The 25,182-nt window shown below is 41.7% G+C and overlaps 1 protein-coding gene across 2 annotated transcripts in view; it reads right to left on the reverse strand.

The window, feature by feature from the left end:
• Nucleotides 1-25,182, reverse strand: part of LOC102806301 (uncharacterized) — a 111,731-nt gene that overhangs the window by 71,590 nt on the left and 14,959 nt on the right. For both annotated transcript variants that reach the window (XM_085494230.1, XM_085494229.1), the window contains exon 2: nt 20,772-20,805. In XM_085494230.1, the coding sequence (XP_085350356.1) occupies nt 20,772-20,805 (34 nt within the window). The remainder of the gene's footprint in view (nt 1-20,771; nt 20,806-25,182) is intronic.

Here is a 25,182-nt window from a genome sequence, read left to right on the forward strand (position 1 = left end):
CGCGTTATTGTCACACTGCTTCATAGTAACAACTGATGCATGGCAGAGGTTGATGTGGCTGTGTAATTGTCACAGTGCTTCACAGTAACAACTGATGCATGGCAGAGGTTGATGCGACCGTGCAATTGTCACAGTGCTTCATAGTAACAACTGATGCATGGCAGAGGGTGATGCGACTGTGAAATTGTCACAGTGCTTCACAGTAACAACTGATGCATGGCAGAGTTTGATGCGACCGTGTAATTGTCACAGTGCTTCATAATAACAACTGATGCATGGCAGAGGTTGATGTGAACGTGTAATTGTCACAGTGCTTCACAGTAACAACTGATGCATGGCAGAGTTTGATGCGACCGTGTAATTGTCACAGTGCTTCACAGTAACAACTGATGCATGGCAGAGGTTAATGCGACCGTGTAATTGTCACAGTGCTTCATAGTAACAACTGGTGCATAGAATAGTTTGATGCGACCGTGTAATTGTCACAGTGTTTCATAGTAACAACTGATGCATGGCAGAGGTTGATGCGACTGTAACAATTGTCACAGTGTTGCATAGTAACAACTGATGCGTGGCAGAAGTTTATGCGACCGTGTAAAATGTAATCGTCACAGTGCTTCAAGTAACAACTGATGCATGGTATAGGTTGATGCGACCGCGTAATTGTCACAGTGCTTCACAGTAACAACTGATGCATGGCAGAGGTTGATGCGACCGTGTAATTGTCACAGTGTTTCACAGTAACAACTGATGCATGGCAGAGGTTGATGCGACCGTGTAATTGTCACAATGCTTCATAGTAACAACTGATGCATGGTATAAGTTGATGCGACTGTGTAATTGTCACAGTGATTCACAGTAACAACTGATGCATGGCAAGGTTGATGCGACCGTGCAATTGTCACACTGCTTCATAGTAACAACTGGTGCATGGTATAGGTTGACGCGACCATGAAATTGTCACAGTGTTTAATAGTAACAAATGATGCTTGGTAGAGGTTGATGCGACCGTGCTATTGTCACACTGCTTCATAGTAACAACTGATGCATGGCAGAGGTTGATGTGACCATGTAATTGTCACGGTGCTTCATAGTAACAACTAATGCATGGCAGAGTTTGATGCGACTGTGTAATTTTCACAGTGCTTCATAGTAACAACTGATGCATGGCAGAGGGTGATGCGACTGTGAAATTGTCACAGTGTTGCATAGTAACAACTGATGCATAGCACAGGTTGATGTGAACGTGTAATTGTCACAGTGCTTCATAGTAACAACTGATGCATGGCAGAGTTTGATGCGACCGTGTAGTTGTCACAGTGTTTCATAGTAACAACTGATGCATGGCAGAGGGTGATGCGACCGTGTAATCGTCACAGTGCTTCATAGTAACAACTGATGCATGGCAGAGTTTGATGCGACCGTTTAATTGTCACAGTGCTTTATAGTAACAACTGATGCATGGCAGAGTTTGATGCGACCGTGTAATTGTCACAGTGCTTCATAGTAACAACTGATGTATGGCAGAGTTTGATGCGACCGTGTAATTGTCACAGTGCTTCACAGTAACAACTGATGCATGGCAGAGGTTGATGTGAACGTGTAATTGTCACAGTGCATCATAGTAACAACTAATGCATGGCAGAGTTTGATGCGACCGTGTAATTGTCACAGTGCTTCATAGTAACAACTGATGCATGGCAGAGGGTGATGCGACTGTGAAATTGTCACAGTGCTTCACAGTAACAACTGATGCATGGCAGAGTTTGATGCGACCGTGTAATTGTCACAGTGCTTCATAATAACAACTGATGCATGGCAGAGGTAGATGTGAACGTGTAATTGTCACAGTGCTTCACAGTAACAACTGATGCATGGCAGAGTTTGATGCGACCGTGTAATTGTCACAGTGCTTCACAGTAACAACTGATGCATGGCAGAGGTTGATGCGACCGTGTAATTGTCACAGTGCTTCATATTAACAACTGATGCATGGCAGAGGTTGATGTAACTTTAAATTATCATAGAGCTTCACAGTAACAACTGATGCATGGTATAGGGCGATGCGACCGCGTTATTGTCACACTGCTTCATAGTAACAACTGATGCATGGCAGAGGTTGATGTGGCCGTGTAATTGTCACAGTGCTTCACAGTAACAACTGATGCATGGCAGAGGTTGATGTGAACGTGTAATTGTCACAGTGCTTCATAGTAACAACTAATGCATGGCAGAGTTTGATGCGACCGTGTAAAATCACAGTGCTTCATAGTAACAACTGATGCATGGCAGAGGGTGATGCGACTGTGAAATTGTCACAGTGCTTCACAGTAACAACTGATGCATGGCAGAGTTTGATGCGACCGTGTAATTGTCACAGTGCTTCATAATAACAACTGATGCATGGCAGAGGTTGATGTGAACGTGTAATTGTCACAGTGCTTCACAGTAACAACTGATGCATGGCAGAGTTTGATGCGACCGTGTAATTGTCACAGTGCTTCACAGTAACAACTGATGCATGGCAGAGGTTGATGCGACCGTGTAATTGTCACAGTGCTTCATAGTAACAACTGGTGCATAGAATAGTTTGATGCGACCGTGTAATTGTCACAGTGTTTCATAGTAACAACTGATGCATGGCAGAGGTTGATGCGACTGTAACAATTGTCACAGTGTTGCATAGTAACAACTGATGCGTGGCAGAAGTTTATGCGACCATGTAAAATGTAATTGTCACAGTGCTTCAAGTAACAACTGATGCATGGTATAGGGCGATGCGACCGTGTAATTGTCACAGTGTTTCGTAGTAACAACTGATGCATGGTAGAGGTTGATGCGACCGTGTTATTGTCACACAGCTTCATATTATCAACTGGTGCATGGCAGAGGTTGATGTGGCCGTGTAATTGTCACAGTGCTTCATAGTAACAACTGATGCATGGCAGAGGATGATGCGACTGTGTTATTGTCACAGTGCTTCATAGTAACAACTGGTGCATGGCTTATGTTGATGCGACCGTGTAATTGTCACAGTGTTTCATAGTAACAACTGATGCATGGCAGAGGGTGATGCGACTGTAAAACATGTCACAGTGTTGCATAGTAACAACTGATGCATGACAGCGGTTTATGCAACCGTGTAATTGTCACAGTGCTTCACAGTAACAACTGATGCATGGCAGAGGTTGATGTGAACGTGAAATTGTCATAGTGCTTCATAGTAACAACTAATGCATGGCAGAGTTTGATGCGACCGTGTAAACGTCACAGTGCTTCACAGTAACAACTGATGCATGGCAGAGGTTGATGCGACCGTGTAATTGTCACAGTGCTTCATAGTAACAACTGGTGCATAGCATAGTTTGATGCGACCGTGTAATTGTCACAGTGTTTTATAGTAACAACTGATGCATGACAGAGGGTGATGCGACTGTAACAATTGTCACAATGTTGCATAGTAACAACTGATGCGTGGCAGAAGTTTATGCGACCATGTAAAATGTAATTGTCACAGTGCTTCAAGTAACAACTGATGCATGGTATAGGTTGATGCGACCGTGTAATTGTCACAGTGCTTCACAGTAACAACTGATGCATGGCAGAGGTTGATGCGACCGTGTAATTGTCACAGTGTTTCACAGTAACAACAGATGCATGGCAGAGGTTGATGCGACCGTGTAATTGTCACAGTGCTTCACAGTAACAACTGATGCATGGCAGAGGTTGATGCGACCGTGTAATTGTCACAGTGCTTCATAGTAACAACTGATGCATGGTATAAGTTGATGCGACTGTGTAATTGTCACAGTGGTTCACAGTAACAACTGATGCATGGCAAGGTTGATGCGACCGTGTAATTGTCACACTGCTTCATAGTAACAACTGGTGCATGGTATAGGTTGACGCGACCATGAAATTGTCACAGTGTTTAATAGCAACAACTGATGCTTGGTAGAGGTTGATGCGACCATGCTATTGTCACACTGCTTCATAGTAACAACTGATGCATGGCAGAGGTTGATGTGACCATGTAATTGTCACGGTGCTTCATAGTAACAACTAATGCATGGCAGAGTTTGATGCGACCGTGTAATTTTCACAGTGCTTCATAGTAACAACTGATGCATGGCAGAGGGTGATGCGACTGTGAAATTGTCACAGTGTTGCATAGTAACAACTGATGCATGGCACAGGTTGATGTGAACGTGTAATTGTCACAGTGTTTCATAGTAACAACTGATGCATGGCAGAGGGTGATGCGACTGTAACAATTGTCACAGTGTTGCATAGTAACAACTGATGCGTGGCAGAAGTTTATGCGACCGTGTAAAATGTAATTGTCACAGTGCTTCAAGTAACAACTGATGCATGGTATAGGGCGATGCGACCGTGTAATTGTCACAGTGTTTCGTAGTAACAACTGATGCATGGTAGAGGTTGATGCGACCGTGTTATTGTCACACAGCTTCATATTAACAACTGATGCATGGCAGAGGTTGATGTAACTTTAAATTATCATAGAGCTTCACAGTAACAACTGATGCATGGTATAGGGCGATGCGACCGCGTTATTGTCACACTGCTTCATATTAACAACTGATGCATGGCAGAGGTTGATGTGGCCGTGTAATTGTCACAGTGCTTCACAGTAACAACTGATGCATGACAGAGGTTGATGTGAACGTGTAATTGTCACAGTGCTTCATAGTAAAAACTGATGCATGGCAGAGGGTGATGCGACTGTGAAATTGTCACAGTGCTTCACAGTAACAACTGATGCATGGCAGAGTTTGATGCGACCGTGTAATTGTCACAGTGCTTCATAATAACAACTGATGCATGGCAGAGGTTGATGTGAACGTGTAATTGTCACAGTGCTTCACAGTAACAACTGATGCATGGCAGAGTTTGATGCGACCGTGTAATTGTCACTGTGCATCACAGTAACAACTGATGCATGGCAGAGGTTGATGCGACCGTGTAATTGTCACAGTGCTTCATAGTAACAACTGGTGCATAGAATAGTTTGATGCGACCGTGTAATTGTCACAGTGTTTCATAGTAACAACTGATGCATGGCAGAGGGTGATGCGACTGTAACAATTGTCACAGAGTTGCATAGTAACAACTGATGCGTGGCAGAAGTTTATGCGACCGTGTAAAATGTAATTGTCACAGTGCTTCAAGTAACAACTGATGCATGGTATAGGGTGATGCGACCGTGTTATTGTCACAGTGCTTCATAGTAACAACTGGTGCATGGCTTATGTTGATGCGAACGTGTAATTGTCACAGTGTTTCATAGTAACAACTGATGCATGGCAGAGGGTGATGCGACCGTGTTATTGTCACAGTGCTTCATAGTAACAACTGGTGCATGGCTTATGTTGATGCGAACGTGTAATTGTCACAGTGTTTCATAGTAACAACTGATGCATGGCAGAGGGTGATGCGACTGTAAAACATGTCACAGTGTTGCATAGTAACAACTGATGCATGACAGAGGTTTATGCGACCGTGTAATTGACACAGTGCTTCACAGTAACAACTGATGCATGGCAGAGGTTCATGTGAACGTGTAATTGTCACAGTGCTTCATAGTAACAACTAATGCATGGCAGAGTTTTATGCGACCGTGTAATTGTCACAGTGCTTCATAGTAACAACTGATGCATGGCAGAGGGTGATGCGACTGTGAAATTGTCACAGTGCTTCACAGTAACAACTGATGCATGGCAGAGTTTGATGCTACCGTGTAATTGTCACAGTGCTTCATAGTAACAACTGATGCATGGCAGAGTTTGATGCGACGGTGTAATTGTCACAGTGCTTCACAGTAACAACTGATGCATGGCAGAGGTTGATGCGACCGTGTAATTGTCACAGTGCTTCATAGTAACAACTGGTGCATAGAATAGTTTGATGCAACCGTGTAATTGTCACAGTGTTTCATAGTAACAACTGATGCATGGCAGAGGGTGATGCGACTGTAACAATTGTCACAGTGTTGCATAGTAACAACTGATGCGTGGCAGAAGTTTATGCGACCGTGTAAAATTTAATTGTCACAGTGCTTCAAGTAACAACTGATGCATGGTATAGGGCGATGCGACCGTGTAATTGTCACAGTGTTTTGTAGTAACAACTGATGCATGGTAGAGGTTGATGCGACCGTGTTATTGTCACACAGCTTCATATTAACAACTGATGCATGGCAGAGGATGATGTAACTTTAAATTATCATAGAGCTTCACAGTAATAACTGATGCATGGTATAGGGCGATGCGACCGCGTTATTGTCACACTGCTTCATAGTAACAAGTGATGCATGGCAGAGGTTGATGTGGCCGTGTAATTGTCACAGTGCTTCATAGTAACAACTGATGCATGGCAGAGGGTGATGCGACCGTGTAATTGTCACGGTGCTTCATAGTAACAACTAATGCATGGCAGAGTTTGATGCGACCGTGTAATTTTCACAGTGCTTCATAGTAACAACTGATGCATGGTAGAGGTTGATGCGACTGTGAAATTGTCACAGTGTTGCATAGTAACAACTGATGCATGGCACAGGTTGATGTGAACGTGTAATTGTCACAGTGCTTCATAGTAACAACTGATGCATGGCAGAGTTTGATGCGACCGTGTAATTGTCACAGTGCTTCATAGTAACAACTGAAGCATGGCAGAGGGTGATGCGACCGTGTAAACGTCACAGTGTTTCATAGTAACAACTGATGCATGGCAGAGGTTGATGCGACCGTGTAATTGTCACAGTGCTTCATAGAAACAACTGATGCATGACAGAGTGTGATGCGACTGTGAAATTGTCACAGTGTTGCATAGTAACAACTGATGCATGGCAGAGGTTGATGTGAACGTGTAATTGTCACAGTGCTTCATAGTAAAAACTGATGCATGGCAGAGTTTGATGCGACCGTGTAATTGTCACAGTGCTTCACAGTAACAACTGATGCATGGCAGAGGTTGATGTGAACGTGTAATTGTCACAGTGCTTCATAGTAACAACTAATGCATGGCAGAGGGTGATGCGACCGTGTAAACGTCACAGTGTTTCATAGTAACAACTGATGCATGGCAGAGGTTGATGCGACCGTGTAATTGTCACAGTGCTTCATAGTAACAACTAATGCATGGCAGAGTTTGATGCGTTTGTGAAATTGTCACAGTGTTGCATAGTAACAACTGATGCATGGCAGAGGTTGATGTGAACGTGTAATTGTCACAGTGCTTCATAGTAAAAACTGATGCATGGCAGAGTTTGATGCGACCGTGTAATTGTCACAGTGCTTCACAGTAACAACTGATGCATGGCAGATTTTGATGCGACCGTGTAATTGTCACAGTGCTTCATAGTAACAACTAATGCATGGCAGAGTTTGATGCGACCGTGTAATTGTCACAGTGCTTCACAGTAACAACTGATGCATGGCAGAGGGTGATGCGACCGTGTAATTGTCACAGTGCTTCATAGTAACAACTGGTGCATAGAATAGTTTGATGCGACCGTGTAATTGTCACAGTGTTTCATAATAACAACTGATGCATGGCAGAGGGTGATGCGACTGTAACAATTGTCACAGTGTTGCATAGTAACAACTGATGCGTGGCAGAAGTTTATGCGACCGTGTAACATTTAATTGTCACAGTGCTTCAAGTAACAACTGATGCATGGTATAGGGCGATGCGACCGTGTAATTGTCACAGTGTTGCATAGTAACAACTGATGCATGGTATAGGGCGATGCGACCGCGTTATTGTCACACTGCTTCATATTAACAACTGATGCATGGCAGAGGTTGATGTGGCCGTGTAATTGTCACAGTGCTTCATAGTAACAACTGATGCATGGCAGAGGGTGATGCGACCGTGTAATGGTCACGGTGCTTCATAGTAACAACTAATGCATGCAGAGTTTGATGCGACCGTGTAATTTTCACAGTGCTTCATAGTAACAACTGATGCATGGCAGAGGATGATGCGACTGTGAAATTGTCACAGTGTTGCATAGTAACAACTGATGCATGGCACAGGTTGATTTGAACGTGTAATTGTCACAGTGCTTCATAGTAACAACTGATGCATGGCAGAGTTTGATGCGACCGTGTAATTGTCACAGTGCTTCACAGTAACAACTGATGCATGGCAGAGGGTGATGCGACCGTGTAATCGTCACAGTGCTTCATAGTAACAACTGATGCATGGCAGAGTTTGATGCGACCGTGTAATTGTCACAGTGCTTCATAGTAACAACTGATGCATGGCAGAGGGTGATGCGACTGTGAAATTGTCACAGTGCTTCACAGTAACAACTGATGCATGGCAGAGTTTGATGCGACCGTGTAATTGTCACAGTGCTTCATAGTAACAACTGATGCATGGCAGAGGTTGATGTGAACGTGTAATTGTCACAGTGCTTCACAGTAAGAACTGATGCATGGCAGAGTTTGATGCGACCGTGTAATTGTCACAGTGCTTCACAGTAACAACTGATGCATGGCAGAGGTTGATGTGACCGTGTAATTGTCACAGTGCTTCATAGTAACAACTGGTGCATAGAATAGTTTGATGCGACCGTGTAATTGTCACAGTGTTTCATAGTAACAACTGATGCATGGCAGAGGGCGATGCGACTGTAACAATTGTCACAGTGTTGCATAGTAACAACTGATGCGTGGCAGAAGTTTATGCGACCGTGTAAAATTTAATTGTCACAGTGCTTCAAGTAACAACTGATGCATGGTATAGGGCGATGCGACCGTGTAATTGTCACAGTGTTTTGTAGTAACAACTGATGCATGGTAGAGGTTGATGCGACCGTGTTATTGTCACACAGCTTCATATTAACAACTGATGCATGGCAGAGGTTGATGTAACTTTAAATTATCATAGAGCTTCACAGTAACAACTGATGCATGGCAGAGGGTGATGCGACCGCGTTATTGTCACACTGCTTCATAGTAACAACTGGTGCATGGTATAGGGCGATGCGACCGCGTTATTGTCGCACTGCTTCATAGTAACAACTGATGCATGGCAGAGGTTGATGTGGCCGTGTAATTGTCACAGTGCTTCATAGTAACAACTGATGCATGGCAGAGGGTGATGCGACCGTGTTATTGTCACAGTGCATCATAGTAACAACTGGTGCATGGCTTATGTTGATGCGACCGTGTAATTGTCACAGTGTTTCATAGTAACAACTGATGCATGGCAGAGGGTGATGCGACTGTAAAACATGTCACAGTGTTGCATAGAAACAACTGATGCATGACAGAGGTTTATGCGACCGTGTAATTGTCACAGTTCTTCACAGTAACAACTGATGCATGGCAGAGGTTGATGTGAACGTGTAATTGTCACAGTGCTTCATAGTAACAACTAATGCATGGCAGAGTTTGATGCGACCGTGTAATTGTCACAGTGCTTCATAGTAACAAGTGATGCATGGCAGAGGGTGATGCGACTGTGAAATTGTCACAGTGCTTCACAGTAACAACTGATGCATGGCAGAGTTTGATGCGACCGTGTAATTGTCACAGTGCTTCATAGTAACAACTGATGCATGGCAGAGGTTGATGTGACCGTGTAATTGTCACAGTGCTTCACAGTAACAACTGATGCATGGCAGAGTTTGATGCGACCGTGTAATTGTCACAGTGCTTCACAGTAACAACTGATGCATGGCAGAGGTTGATGCGACCGTGTAATTGTCACAGTGCTTCATAGTAACAACTGGTGCATAGAATAGTTTGATGCGACCGTGTAATTGTCACAGTATTTCATAGTAACAACTGATGCATGGCAGAGGGTGATGCGACTGTAACAATTGTCACAGTGCTTCATAGTAACAACTGATGCGTGGCAGAGGGTGATGCGACTGTGAAATTGTCACAGTGCTTCACAGTAACAACTGATGCATGGCAGAGTTTGATGCTACCGTGTAATTGTCACAGTGCTTCATAGTAACAACTGATGCATGGCAGAGTTTGATGCGACCGTGTAATTGTCACAGTGCTTCATAGTAACAACTGGTGCATAGAATAGTTAGATGCGACCGTGTAATTGTCACAGTGTTTCATAGTAACAACTGATGCATGGCAGAGGGTGATGCGACTGTAACAATTGTCACAGTGTTGCAGAGTAACAACTGATGCGTGGCAGAAGTTTATGCGACCGTGTAAAATGTAATTGTCACAGTGCTTCAAGTAAGAACTGATGCATGGTATAGGGCGATGCGACCGTGTAATTGTCACAGTGTTTCGTAGTAACAACTGATGCATGGTAGAGGTTGATGCGACCGTGTTATTGTCACACAGCTTCATATTAACAACTGATGCATGGCAGAGGTTGATGTAACTTTAAATTATCATAGAGCTTCACAGTAACAACTGATGCATGGTATAGGGCGATGCGACCGCGTTATTGTCACACTGCTTCATAGTAACAACTGATGCATGGCAGAGGTTGATGTGGCCGTGTAATTGTCACAGTGCTTCATAGAAACAACTGATGCATGGCAGAGGGTGATGCGACCGTGTAATTGTCACGGTGCTTCATAGTAACAACTAATGCATGGCAGAGTTTGATGCGACCGTGTAATTGTCACAGTGCTTCATAGTAACAACTGATGCATGGCAGAGGGTGATGCGACAGTGTAAACGTCACAGTGCTTCATAGTAACAACTGATGCATGGCAGAGGTTGATGCGACCGTGTAATTGTCACAGTGCTTCATAGTAACAACTGGTGCATAGAATAGTTTGATGCGACCGTGTAATTGTCACAGTGTTTCATAGTAACAACTGATGCATGGCAGAGGGTGATGCGACTGTAACAATTGTCACAGTGTTGAATAGTAACAACTGATGCATGGCTGAAGTTTATGCGACCGTGTAAAATTTAATTGTCACAGTGCTTCAAGTAACAACTGATGCATGGTATAGGGCGATGCGACCGTGTAATTGTCACAGTGTTTCATAGTAACAACTGATGCATGGTAGAGGTTGATGCGACCGTGTAATTGTCACAGTGCTTCATAGTAACAACTGATGCATGGCAGAGTTTGATGCGACCGTGTAATTGTCACAGTGCTTCACAGTAACAACTGATGCATGGCAGAGGTTGATGCGACCGTGTAATTGTCACAGTGCTTCATAGTAACAACTGGTGCATAGAATAGTTTGATGTGAACGTGTAATTGTCACAGTGCATCATAGTAACAACTGATGCATGGCAGAGTTTGATGCGACCGTGTAATTGTCACAGTGCTTCATAGTAACAACTGATGCATGGCAGAGGGTGATGCGACCGTGTAATCGTCACAGTGCTTCATAGTAACAACTGATGCATGGCAGAGTTTGATGCGACCGTGTAATTGTCACAGTGCTTCATAGTAACAACTGATGCATGACAGAGGGTGATGCGACTGTGAAATTGTCACAGTGTTGCATAGTAACAACTGATGCATGGCAGAGCTTGATGTGAACGTGTAATTGTCACAGTGCTTCATAGTAACAACTGATGCATGGCAGAGTTTTATGCGACCGTGTAATTGTCACAGTGCTTCACAGTAACAACTGATGCATGGCAGAGGTTGATGTGAACGTGTAATTGTCACAGTGCTTCATAGTAACAACTAATGCATGGCAGAGTTTGATGCGACCGTGTAATTGTCACAGTGCTTCATAGTAACAACTGATGCATGGCAGAGGGTGATGCGACTGTGAAATTGTCACAGTGCTTCACAGTAACAACTGATGCATGGCAGAGTTTGATGCGACCGTGTAATTGTCACAGTGCTTCATAGTAACAACTGATGCATGGCAGAGGTTGATGTGAACGTGTAATTGTCACAGTGCTTCACAGTAACAACTGATGCATGGCAGAGTTTGATGCGACCATGTAATTGTCACAGTGCTTCACAGTAACAACTGATGCATGGCCGAGGTTGATGCGACCGTGTAATTGTCACAGTGCTTCATAGTAACAACTGGTGCATAGAATAGTTTGATGCGACCGTGTAATTGTCACAGTGTTTCATAGTAACAACTGATGCATGGCAGAGGGCGATGCGACTGTAACAATTGTCACAGTGTTGCATAGTAACAACTGATGCGTGGCAGAAGTTTATGCGACCGTGTAAAATTTAATTGTCACAGTGCTTCAAGTAACAACTGATGCATGGTATAGGGCGATGCGACCGTGTAATTGTCACAGTGTTTTGTAGTAACAACTGATGCATGGTAGAGGTTGATGCGACCGTGTTATTGTCACACAGCTTCATATTAACAACTGATGCATGGCAGAGGTTGATGTAACTTTAAATTATCATAGAGCTTCACAGTAACAACTGATGCATGGTATAGGGCGATGCGACCGCGTTATTGTCACACTGCTTCATAGTAACAACTGATGCATGGCAGAAGTTGATGTGGCCGTGCATTTGTCACAGTGCTTCATAGTAACAACTGATGCATGGCAGAGGGTGATGCGACCGTGTTATTGTCACAGTGCTTCATAGTAACAACTGGTGCATGGCTTATGTTGATGCGACCGTGTAATTGTCACAGTGTTTCATAGTAACAACTGATGCATGGCAGAGGGTGATGCGACTGTAAAACATGTCACAGTGTTGCATAGTAACAACTGATGCATGACAGAGGTTTATGCGACCGTGTAATTGTCACAGTGCTTCACAGTAACAACTGATGCATGGCAGAGGTTGATGTGAACGTGTAATCGTCACAGTGCTTCATAGTAACAACTAATGCATGGCAGAGGTTGATGCGACCGTGTAATTGTCACAGTGCTTCATAGTAACAACTGATGCATGGCAGAGGGTGATGCGACTGTGAAATTGTCACAGTGCTTCACAGTAACAACTGATGCATGGCAGAGTTTGATGCGACCGTGTAATTGTCACAGTGCTTCATAGTAACAACTGATGCATGGCAGAGGTTGATGTGACCGTGTAATTGTCACAGTGCTTCACAGTAACAACTGATGCATGGCAGAGTTTGATGCGACCGTGTAATTGTCACAGGGCTTCACAGTAACAACTGATGCATGGCAGAGGTTGATGCGACCGTGTAATTGTCACAGTGCTTCATAGTAACAACTGGTGCATAGAATAGTTTGATGCGACCGTGTAATTGTCACAGTGTTTCATAGTAACAACTGATGCATGGCAGAGGGTGATGCGACTGTAACAATTGTCACAGTGTTGCATAGTAACAACTGATGCGTGCCAGAAGTTTATGCGACCGTGTAAAATTTAATTGTCACAGTGCTTCAAGTAACAACTGATGCATGGTATAGGGCGATGCGACCGTGCAATTGTCACAGTGTTTCGTAGTAACAACTGATGCATGGCAGAGGGTGATGCGATCGTGTTATTGTCACAGTGCTTCATAGTAACAACTGGTGCATGGCTTATGTTGTTGCGACCGTGTAATTGTCACAGTGTTTCATAGTAACAACTGATGCATGGCAGAGGGTGATGCGACTGTAAAACATGTCACAGTGTTGCATAGTAACAACTGATGCATGACAGAGGTTTATGCGACCATGTAATTGTCACAGTGCTTCACAGTAACAACTGATACATGGTATATATAGGTTGACGCGACCGTGAAATTTTCACAGTGTTTAATAGTAACAACTGATGCATGGTAGAGGTTGATGCGACCATGTAATTGTCACAGTGCTTCATAGTAACAACTAATGCATGGCAGAGATTGATGCGACCATGTAACTGTCACAGTGCTTCATAGTAACAACTGATGCATGGCAGAGTGTGATGCGACTGTGAAATTTTCAGAGTGTTGCATGTAACAACTGATGCATGGCAGAGGTTGATGTGATCGTGTAATTGTCACAGTGCTTCATAGTAACAACTGATGCATGACAGACTTTGATGCGACCGTGTAATTGTCACAGTGCTTCATAGTAACAACGGATGCATGACAGAGGGTGATGCGACTGTGAAATTGTCACAGTGCTTCACAGTAACAACTTATTCATGGCAGAGGTTGATGTGTCCGTGTAATTGTCACAGTGCTTCACAGTAACAACTTATTCATGGCAGAGGGTGATGCGACTGTGAAATAGTCACAATGTTGCATAGTAACAACTGATGCATGGCACAGGTTGATGTGATCGTGTAATTGTCACAGTGCTTCATAGTAACAACTGATTCTTGACAGACTTTGATGTGACCGTGTAATTGTCACAGTGCTTCATAATAACAACTGATGCATGACAGAGGGTGATGCAACCGTGTAATTGTCACAGTGCTTCACAGTAACAACTTATTCATGCCAGAGGTTGATGTGTCCGTGTAATTGTCACAGTGCTTCACAGTAACAACTTATTCATGGCAGAGGGTGATGCGACTGTGAAATAGTCACAATGTTGCATAGTAACAACTGATGCATGGCAGAGGTTGATGTGACCGTGTAATTGTCACAGTGCTTCATAGTAACAACTGATGCATGGCAGAGGTCGATGCGACCGTGTAATTGTCACAGTGCTTCATAATAACAACTGATGCATGGCAGAGGTTGATGCGACCGTGTAATTGTCACAGTGCTTCATAGTAACAACTGATGCATGACAGACTTTGATGCGACCGTGTAATTGTCACAGTGCTTCATAGTAACAACTGATGCATGGCAGAGGTTGATGCGACCGTGTAATTGTCACAGTGCTTCATAGTAACAACTGATGCATGGTAGAGTTTGATGCTACCGTGTAATTGTCACAGTGCTTTATAATAACAACTGATGCATGACAGAGGGTGATGCGACTGTGAAATAGTCACAATGTTGCATAGTAACAACTGATGCATGGCAGAGGTTGATGTGATCGTGTAATTGTCACAGTGTTGCATAGTAACAACTGATGCATGGCAGAGGTTGATGCGACCGTGTAATTGTCACAGTGATTCATAGTAACAACTGATGCATGACAGACTTTGATGCGACCGTGTAATTGTCACAGTGCTTCATAGTAACAACTGATGCATGGCAGAGGTTGATGCGACCGTGTAATTGTCACAGTGCTTCATAGTAACAACTGATGCATGGCAGAGTTTGATGCGAACGTGTAATTGTCACAGTGATTCATAGTAACAACTGATGCATGACAGACTTTGATGCGACCGTGTAATTGTCACAGTGCTTCATAATAACAACTGATGCATGACAGAGGGTGATGCGACCGTGTAATTGTCACAGTGCTTCATAGTAACAACTGATGCATGACAGACTTTGATGCGACCGTGTAATTGTCACAGTGTTTCATAGTAACAACTGATGCATGACAGAGGAAGATGCGACTGTGAAATAGTCACAATGTTGCATAGTAACAACTGATGCATGGCAGAGGTTGATGTGATCGTGTAATTGTCACAGTGTTGCATAGTAACAACTGATGCATGGCAGAGGTTGATGCGACCGTGTAATTGTCACAGTGCTTCATAGTAACAACTGATGCATGGCAGAGGTTGATGTGACCGTGTAATTGTCACAGTGCTTCATAGTAACAACTGATGCATGACAGACTTTGATGCGACCGTGTAATTGTCACAGTGCTTCATAATAACAACTGATGCATGACAGAGGGTGATGCGACCGTGTAATTGTCACACTGCTTCATAGTAACAACTTATTCATGGCAGAGGGTGATGCGACTGTGAAATAGTCACAATGTTGCATAGTAACAACTGATGCATGGCAGAGGTTGATGTGACCGTGTAATTGTCACAGTGCTTCATAGTAACAACTAATGCATGGCAGAGGTTGATGTGTCCGTGTAATTGTCACAGTGCTTCACAGTAACAACTGATGCATGGCAGAGGTTGATGTGTCCGTGTAATTGTCACAGTGCTTCACAGTAACAACTTAATCATGGCAGAGGGTGATGCGACTGTGAAATAGTCACAATGTTGCATAGTAACAACTGATACATGGCAGAGGTTGATGTGACCTTGTAATTGTCACAGTGCTTCATAGTAAAAAAGATGCATGACAGACTTTAATGCGACCGAGTAATTGTCACAGTGCTTCATAGTAACAACTGATGCATGGTAGAGGTTGATGCTACCGTGTAATTGTCACAGTGCTTCATAGTAACAACTGATGCTTGACAGACTTTGATGCGACCGAGTAATTGTCACAGTGCTTCATAGTAACAACTGATGCATGGTAGAGTTTGATGCTACCGTGTAATTGTCACAGTGCTTTATAATAACAACTGATGCATGACAGAGGGTGATGCGACTGTGAAATAGTCACAATGTTGCATAGTAACAACTGATGCATGGCAGAGGTTGATGTGATCGTGTAATTGTCACAGTGTTGCATAGTAACAACTGATGCATGGCAGAGGTTGATGCGACCGTGTAATTGTCACAGTGATTCATAGTAACAACTGATGCATGACAGACTTTGATGCGACCGTGTAATTGTCACAGTGCTTCATAGTAACAACTGATGCATGGCAGAGGTTGATGCGACCGTGTAATTGTCACAGTGCTTCATAGTAACAACTGATGCATGGCAGAGTTTGATGCGAACGTGTAATTGTCACAGTGATTCATAGTAACAACTGATGCATGACAGACTTTGATGCGACCGTGTAATTGTCACAGTGCTTCATAATAACAACTGATGCATGACAGAGGGTGATGCGACCGTGTAATTGTCACAGTGCTTCATAGTAACAACTGATGCATGACAGACTTTGATGCGACCGTGTAATTGTCACAGTGTTTCATAGTAACAACTGATGCATGACAGAGGAAGATGCGACTGTGAAATAGTCACAATGTTGCATAGTAACAACTGATGCATGGCAGAGGTTGATGTGATCGTGTAATTGTCACAGTGTTGCATAGTAACAACTGATGCATGGCAGAGGTTGATGCGACCGTGTAATTGTCACAGTGCTTCATAGTAACAACTGATGCATGGCAGAGGTTGATGTGACCGTGTAATTGTCACAGTGCTTCATAGTAACAACTGATGCATGACAGACTTTGATGCGACCGTGTAATTGTCACAGTGCTTCATAATAACAACTGATGCATGACAGAGGGTGATGCGACCGTGTAATTGTCACACTGCTTCATAGTAACAACTTATTCATGGCAGAGGGTGATGCGACTGTGAAATAGTCACAATGTTGCATAGTAACAACTGATGCATGGCAGAGGTTGATGTGACCGTGTAATTGTCACAGTGCTTCATAGTAACAACTAATGCATGGCAGAGGTTGATGTGTCCGTGTAATTGTCACAGTGCTTCACAGTAACAACTGATGCATGGCAGAGGTTGATGTGTCCGTGTAATTGTCACAGTGCTTCACAGTAACAACTTAATCATGGCAGAGGGTGATGCGACTGTGAAATAGTCACAATGTTGCATAGTAACAACTGATACATGGCAGAGGTTGATGTGACCGTGTAATTGTCACAGTGCTTCATAGTAAAAACTGATGCATGACAGACTTTAATGCGACCGAGTAATTGTCACAGTGCTTCATAGTAACAACTGATGCATGGTAGAGGTTGATGCTACCGTGTAATTGTCACAGTGCTTCATAGTAACAACTGATGCTTGACAGACTTTGATGCGACCGAGTAATTGTCACAGTGCTTCATAGTAACAACTGATGCATGACAGAGGTTGATGTGACCGTGTAATTGTCACAGTGCTTCATAGTAAAAACTGATGCATGGTAGAGGTTGATGCTACCGTGTAATTGTCACAGTGTTTCACAGTGACAACTGATGCATGGCAGAGGTTGATGCGAGTGTAAAAACTGTCACAGTGTTGCATAGTAACAACTGATGCGTGGCAGAAGTTTATGCGACCGTGTAAAATTTAATTGTCACAGTGCTTCACAGTAACAACTGATGCATGGTATAGGGCGATGCGACCGTGTAATTGTCACAGTGTTTCGTAGTACAACTGATGCATGGCAGAGGGTGATGCGACCGTGTAATTGTCACACTGCTTCATAGTAACAACTGATGCATGGCAGAGGGTGATGCGACCGTGTAATCGTCACAGTGCTTCATAGTAACAACTGGTGCATGACTTAGGTTGATGCGACCGTGTAATTGTCACAGTGTTTCATATTAACAACTGATGCATGGCAGAGGGTGATGCGACTGTAAAAAATGTCACAGTGTTGCATAGTAACAACTGATGCATGACAGAGGTTTATGCGACCATGTAATTGTCACAGTGCTTCACAGTAACAACTGATACATGGTATATATATAGGTTGACTCGACCGTGAAAATGCACAGTGTTTAATAGTAACAACTGATGCATTGTAGAGGTTGATGCGACCGTGTTACTGTCACACTGCTTCATAGTAACAACTGATGCATGGCAGAGGTTGATGTGACCATGTAATTGTCACAGTGCTTCATAGAAACAACTAATGAATGACAGAGTTTGATGCGACCATGTAATTGTCACAGTGCTTCATAGTAACAACTGATGCATGGCAGAGGGTGATGCGACTGGGAAATTGTCACAGTGTTGCATGGTAACAACTGATGCATGGCAGAGGTTGATGTGACCGAGTAATTGTCACAGTGCTTCATAGTAACAACTGATGCATGACAGACTTTGATGCGACCGTGTAATTGTCACAGTGCTTCATAGTAACAACTGATGCATGGCAGAGGTTGATGCGACCGTATAATTGTCACAGTGCTTCACAGTAACAACTGATGCATGGCACAGTTTGATGCGATCGTGTAATTGTCACAGTGCTTCATAGTAACAACTGATTCACGGTAGAGGTTGATGCGATCGTGTAATTGTCACAGTGTTTCATAGTAACAACTGATGCATGGCAGAGGGTGATGCGACCGTGTCATTGTCAAAGTGCTTCACAGTAACAACTGATGCATGATATAGGTTGATGCGATGGTGTAATTGTCACAGTGCTTCATAGTAAGAACTGATGCATGGCAAAGGGTGATGCGACCGTGTCATTGTCAAAGTGCTTCACAGTAACAACTGATGTATGGCAGAGGTTGATGCGGCCGTGTAATTGTCACAGTGTTTCATAGTAACAACTGATGCATGGCAGAGGGTGATGCGACCGTGTCATTGTCAAAGTGCTTCACAGTAGCAACTGATGCATGATATAGGTTGATGCGACCATGTAATTGTCACAGTGCTTCATAGTAACAACTAATGCATGGCAGAGTTTGATGCGACCGTGTAATTATCACAGTGCTTCATAGCAACAACTGATGCATGGCAGAGGGTGATGCGACTGTGAAATTGTTACAGTGCTTCATAGTAACAACTGATAAATGGCAGAGGTTGGTGCGACTATAATTGTCACAGTGCTTCATAGTAACAACTGATGCATGGCAGATGTTGATGCGACCGTGTAATTGTCACAGTGCTTCATAGTAACAACTGATGCATTGCAGAGGTTGATGCGACCGTGTAATTGTTACAGAGCTTCATAGCAACAACTGATGCATGGCAGAGGTTGATGCGACCGTGTAATTGTCACAGTGCTTCATAGTAACAACTAATGCATGGCAGAGGTTGGTGCGACTATAATTGTCTCAGTGCTTCATAGTAACAACTGATGCATGGCAGAGGGTGATGCGGCCATGCAACTGTCACAGTGTACCATGTACTGTAAAGAAAACACTTCGGGTATATTGTATTGGTTTCTTGTCAATTAGTTGCACCTGTATCTGGCATCATTTGTCTTTGTGCTTGGTGTCGTCGAATTTAGTAATTTGTTATGTTCGATTTTGTTTTTATATTATGTTCATTGTAGAAACCCTCATTTGCATGTACCATCTAGTTGCCTCACCTGATGTACCTTCCGATCCATAATTATTTACTATACCTACATTTTCACACTGAAAATGGGAATCATTCAATTTGCTCTGACGTAGGCATACCTCTTTCTTTTCATTTCTCTTCACTTTATTTTCGTATTCTTATAATTATCTCGTTACTGTGTTTTTTGTGTAGTAATTGTACTCTTTTGATGTTTAGTAGATGGATGAAATTGTGTGAGAATATTTGACAATCCTACTCATGCAACTTTCTGAGAAAAGGCGAAATGTATAAATCTAAGACAAAATTTGTATATTATAAGGTTATTACGAGGATACCTCAAAGTATGCACTAAGACAGTAAATCTGGAGTATGTGCGTCGGTCGATGCGTGGCGTACTGCCTGAGTGCATACTTTAAGGTATTCTCGTAACAACCTTATTATTATACATCTTTTCCTTCCAAGGATACACCATGGGAACACCGAAATCCAAAATGTTTAGAACAGAATCAGCGAACTTCTTTGTGTTGAATCCTGACAAACTCTGGTAGTAGCCATGTCCGTTTTTATCTTTAGAGGATTCTTACGCTCGTAATCATTCCATATTTGGAATTCGCATTTCCTAATATGGTAGAAAAAATATACCCCGTAAAATAACTTATTGCGTTACGGTGATAGATGTATAATAATACTACATATCTATCACCAAAAACAATATAGTTTACAAATTACCGTTTGGTCAAAATAGCATTCATTCGATCATTCGAATTTTCAATTTGTATGGTGTACTACCCACATTTGATGCGTTATTACCATCAAAATAAAACACTTTCCTTTTTCATCACGAGAATACCACATGAACTCTGGCAGTACGTGTTCCCATCACCCATCACCAAACTTAATTACTACTTACAAGTTTCTTAATGCCGGTTTGTGGTCCATCACCTCTGAAAAACAAATGTCATTAAATTTAGAACCGAATTTTGAAATTACACTTTAGCGCTGTACTTGATTAGACAGTATAGGTTATGACGAAAACAGCTGATAACTGACAAATTAACATACATGTTTCTGATATAATACCAATATCGGCTGCTAACTGAGGTAGTGTGTGGTGCGGCTACATATCAATGTAGTATTGACGTTGAAGAAGCAATTACAATTACAAACTAATATAGAACTTATGCTGAAAAAGAGTGTGACCTAATTACAAACTCATATGATATGTATTCTGTGGGCGTGTAACACAATTACAAACTAATGAGGTATGTATTCTGTGGCGGTGTAACAAAATTACAAACTAATATGGTATGTATTCTGTGGCGGTGTGTAACACAATTACACACTTATGAGGTATGTATTCTGTGGCGGTGTGTGACACAATTACAAACTAATATGGTATGTATTCTGTGGGTGTGTGTAACACAATTGCAAACTAATGAGATATGTATTCTGTGGCGGTGTGTAACACAATTACAAACGAATATGATATGTATTCTGTGGGGGTGTGTAACACAATTACAAATTAATGAAGTATGTATTCTGTGGGGGTGTGTAACACAATTACAAACTAATGAGGTATGTATTCTGTGGCGGAGTGTAACACAATTACAAACTAATGAGGTATGTATTTTGTGGCGGTGTGTAACACAATTACAAACTAATGAGGTATGTATTCTGTGGGGGTGTGTAACACAATTACAAACTAATGTGGTATGTATTCTGTGGGGGTGTGTAACACAATTACAAACTAATGAGGTATGTATTCTGTGGCGGAGTGTAACACAATTACAAACTAATGAGGTATGTATTCTGTGGGGGTGTGTAACACAATTACAAACTAATGAGGTATGTATTCTGTGGCGGTGTGTGACACAATTACAAACTAATGTGGTATGTATTCTGTGGGGGTGTGTAACACAATTACAAACTAATGAGGTATGTATTCTGTGGGGGTGTGTAACAAAATTACAAACTAATGAGGTATGTATTCTGTGGCGGTGTGTAACACAATTACAAAATAATGAGGTATGTACTCTGTGGGGTGTGTAACACTTTTACAAATTAATGAGGTATGTATTCTGTGGCGGTGTGTAACACAATTACAAACTAATGAGGTATGTATTTTGTGGCGGTGTGTAACACAATTACAAACTAATAAGGTATGTATTCTGTGGCGGTGTGTAACACAATTACAAACTAATGAGGTATGTATTCTGTGGGGGTGTGTAACACAATTACCAACTAATGAGGTATGTATTCTGTGGCGGTGTGTAACACAATTACAAACTAATAAGGTATGTATTCTGTGGGGGTGTGTAACACAATTACAAACTAATGAGGTATGTATTCTGTGGGGGTGTGTAACACAATTACCAACTAATGAGGTATGTATTCTGTGGGGGTGTGTAACACAATTACAAGCTAATGAGGTATGTATTCTGTGGCGGTGTGTGACACAATTACAAACTAATATGGTATGTATTCTGTGGGGGTGTGTAACACAATTACAAACTAATGAGGTATGTATTCTGTGGCGGTGTGTAACAAAATTACAAACTAATGAGGTATGTATTCTGTGGCGGTGTGTAACACAATTACAAAATAATGAGGTATGTACTCTGTGGGGTGTGTAACACTTTTACAAATTAATGAGGTATGTATTCTGTGGCGGTGTGTAACACAATTACAAACTAATGAGGTATGTATTTTGTGGCGGTGTGTAACACAATTACAAACTAATAAGGTATGTATTCTGTGGCGGTGTGTAACACAATTACAAACTAATGAGGTATGTCTTCTGTGGATGTGTAACACAATTACAAACTAATGAGGTATGTATTCTGTGGCGGTGTGTAACACAATTACAAACTAATAAGGTATGTATTCTGTGGCGGTATGTAACACAATTAAAAACTAATGAGGTATGTATTCTGTGGCGGTGTGTGACACAATTACAAACTAATATGGTATGTATTCTGTGGGTGTGTGTAACACAATTGCAAACTAATGAGATATGTATTCTGTGGCGGTGTGTAACACAATTACAAACGAATATGATATGTATTCTGTGGGGGTGTGTAACACAATTACAAATTAATGAAGTATGTATTCTGTGGGGGTGTGTAACACAATTACAAACTAATGAGGTATGTATTCTGTGGCGGTGTGTAACACAATTACAAACTAATAAGGTATGTATTCTGTGGCGGTGTGTAACACAATTAAAAACTAATGAGGTATATATTTTGTGACGGTGTGTAACACAATTACAAACTAATAAGGTATGTATTCTGTGAGGTGTGTAACACAATTACAAACTAATGAGGTATGTATTCTGTGGGGTGTGTAACACAATTACAAACTAATAAGGTATGTATTCTGAGGGGGTGTGTAACACAATTACAAACTAATATGGTATGTATTCTGTGGCGGTGTGTAACACAATTACAAACTAATGAGGTATGTATTCTGTGGCGGTGTGTAACACAATTACAAACTAATAAGGTATGTATTCTGTGGGCGTGTAACACAATTACAATCTAATGAGGTATGTATTCTGTGGGTGTGTGTAACACTTTTACAAACTAATGAGGTATGTATTCTGTGGCGGTGTGTAACACAATTACAAACTAATGAGGTATGTATTCTGTGGCGGTGTGTAACACAATTACAATGTAATGAGGTATGTATTCTGTTGGGTGTGTAACACTTTTACAAACTAATGAGGTATGTATTCTGTGGCGGTGTGTAACACAATTACAAAGCAATGAGGTATGTATTCTGTGGCGGTGTGTGACACAATTACAAACTAATATGGTATGTATTCTGTAGCGGTGTGAAACTCAATTACAAACTAATGAGGTATGTATTCTGTGGCGGTGTGTAACACAATTACAATCTAATGAGGTATGTATTCTATGGCAGTGTGTAACACAATTACAAACTAATATGGTTTTATTCTGTGGCGGTGTGTAACACAATTACAAACTAATATGGTATGTCTTCTGTGGCGGTGTGTAACACAATTACAAACTAATGAAGTATGTATTCTGTGGGGGTGTGTAACACAATTACAAACTAACATGGTATGTATTCTGTGGCGGTGTGTAACACAATTACAAACTAATGAGATATGCATTCTGTGGCGGTGTGTAACACAATTACAAACTAATGTGGTATTTATTCTGTGGGTGTATGTACCACATTTGCAAACTAATGAGATATGTATTCTGTGGCGGTGTGTAACACAATTACAAACTAATATGATATGTATTCTGTGGGGGTGTGTAACACAATTACAAACTAATGAGGTATGTATTCTGTGGGGGTGTGTAACACAATTACGCATTTCGTTGAAAGACACATGTATAGCATAGTAGGTAAATGTTGAATTCGAAATCGAGATATTCGAGAACGGCAGCAATTTTGTTTATTTTTTTATAATCTTGTACCTGTGTGAAATAGATTGTTATATTGCTTATTATAGTAATGCCTTGATATTGTCACTAAATAATACGGGGAAGAAGAATGACAATTTTCCAATTTTGTTGGGAAACATGTCAAAACTATCTTTTTTTCAATCAATCAATCAAGGCTGATGAATCAAATGCGAAAGCATATGTCCCAAATATAGAGGAATCTAGAGTCACATTTGCTACTTTCTATTTTGGTTGGAATCAAGGGGTGACCACTCGACGTAAAGTCGGGTGAGCATGTGCGTTACAGAAAACATGTGAAAATGCTGTTTTATTTTGGCTTAAATCAAATTATATGCGTTACTTGTTTTGAGTTGCCAAAACTACCATTTTAGAAAAAAAACTATGAATACAGTATCGATGTCTCCTATCAGACTTATTTCTTGACTACTGTAGAATAAATGATTTGGAAAGTGCCTGGTCTTAGAATGGATGTGAAAAAATAACTTTAGTTATGAGCAACATTCAAGACATTTCGAGACATTTTCCTTTTCATTCACTAATAATATTATATCCTACCAACCATGATTATATTAATAGCAACCACGCCCAAAGTGCGTTTTAACGATTAATTGATAAAAATAGCATAACACAGAATGGGATATATTTGCACAGTGTCATATTCTCTTCTACCCATAATACGAAATGTTAGCCAGAGTGCACTAGTCTATTGTACACAAAATGTGATATGTTAGCAAGTGTGCCATATTCTCTTGTACACAGAATGAGATATGTTAGTCAGAGTGTCCTATTCTCTTGTTCACAGAATGGGATATGTTAGCCAGAGTGTCTTATTCTCTTGTATTCAGAATGGGATATGTTAGTCAGAGTGTCCTATTCTCTTGT

The sequence above is a fragment of the Saccoglossus kowalevskii genome, chromosome 20 (genome assembly GCF_978046115.1).
Source record: "Saccoglossus kowalevskii chromosome 20, keSacKowa6.1, whole genome shotgun sequence".
NCBI lineage: Eukaryota > Metazoa > Hemichordata > Enteropneusta > Harrimaniidae > Saccoglossus > Saccoglossus kowalevskii.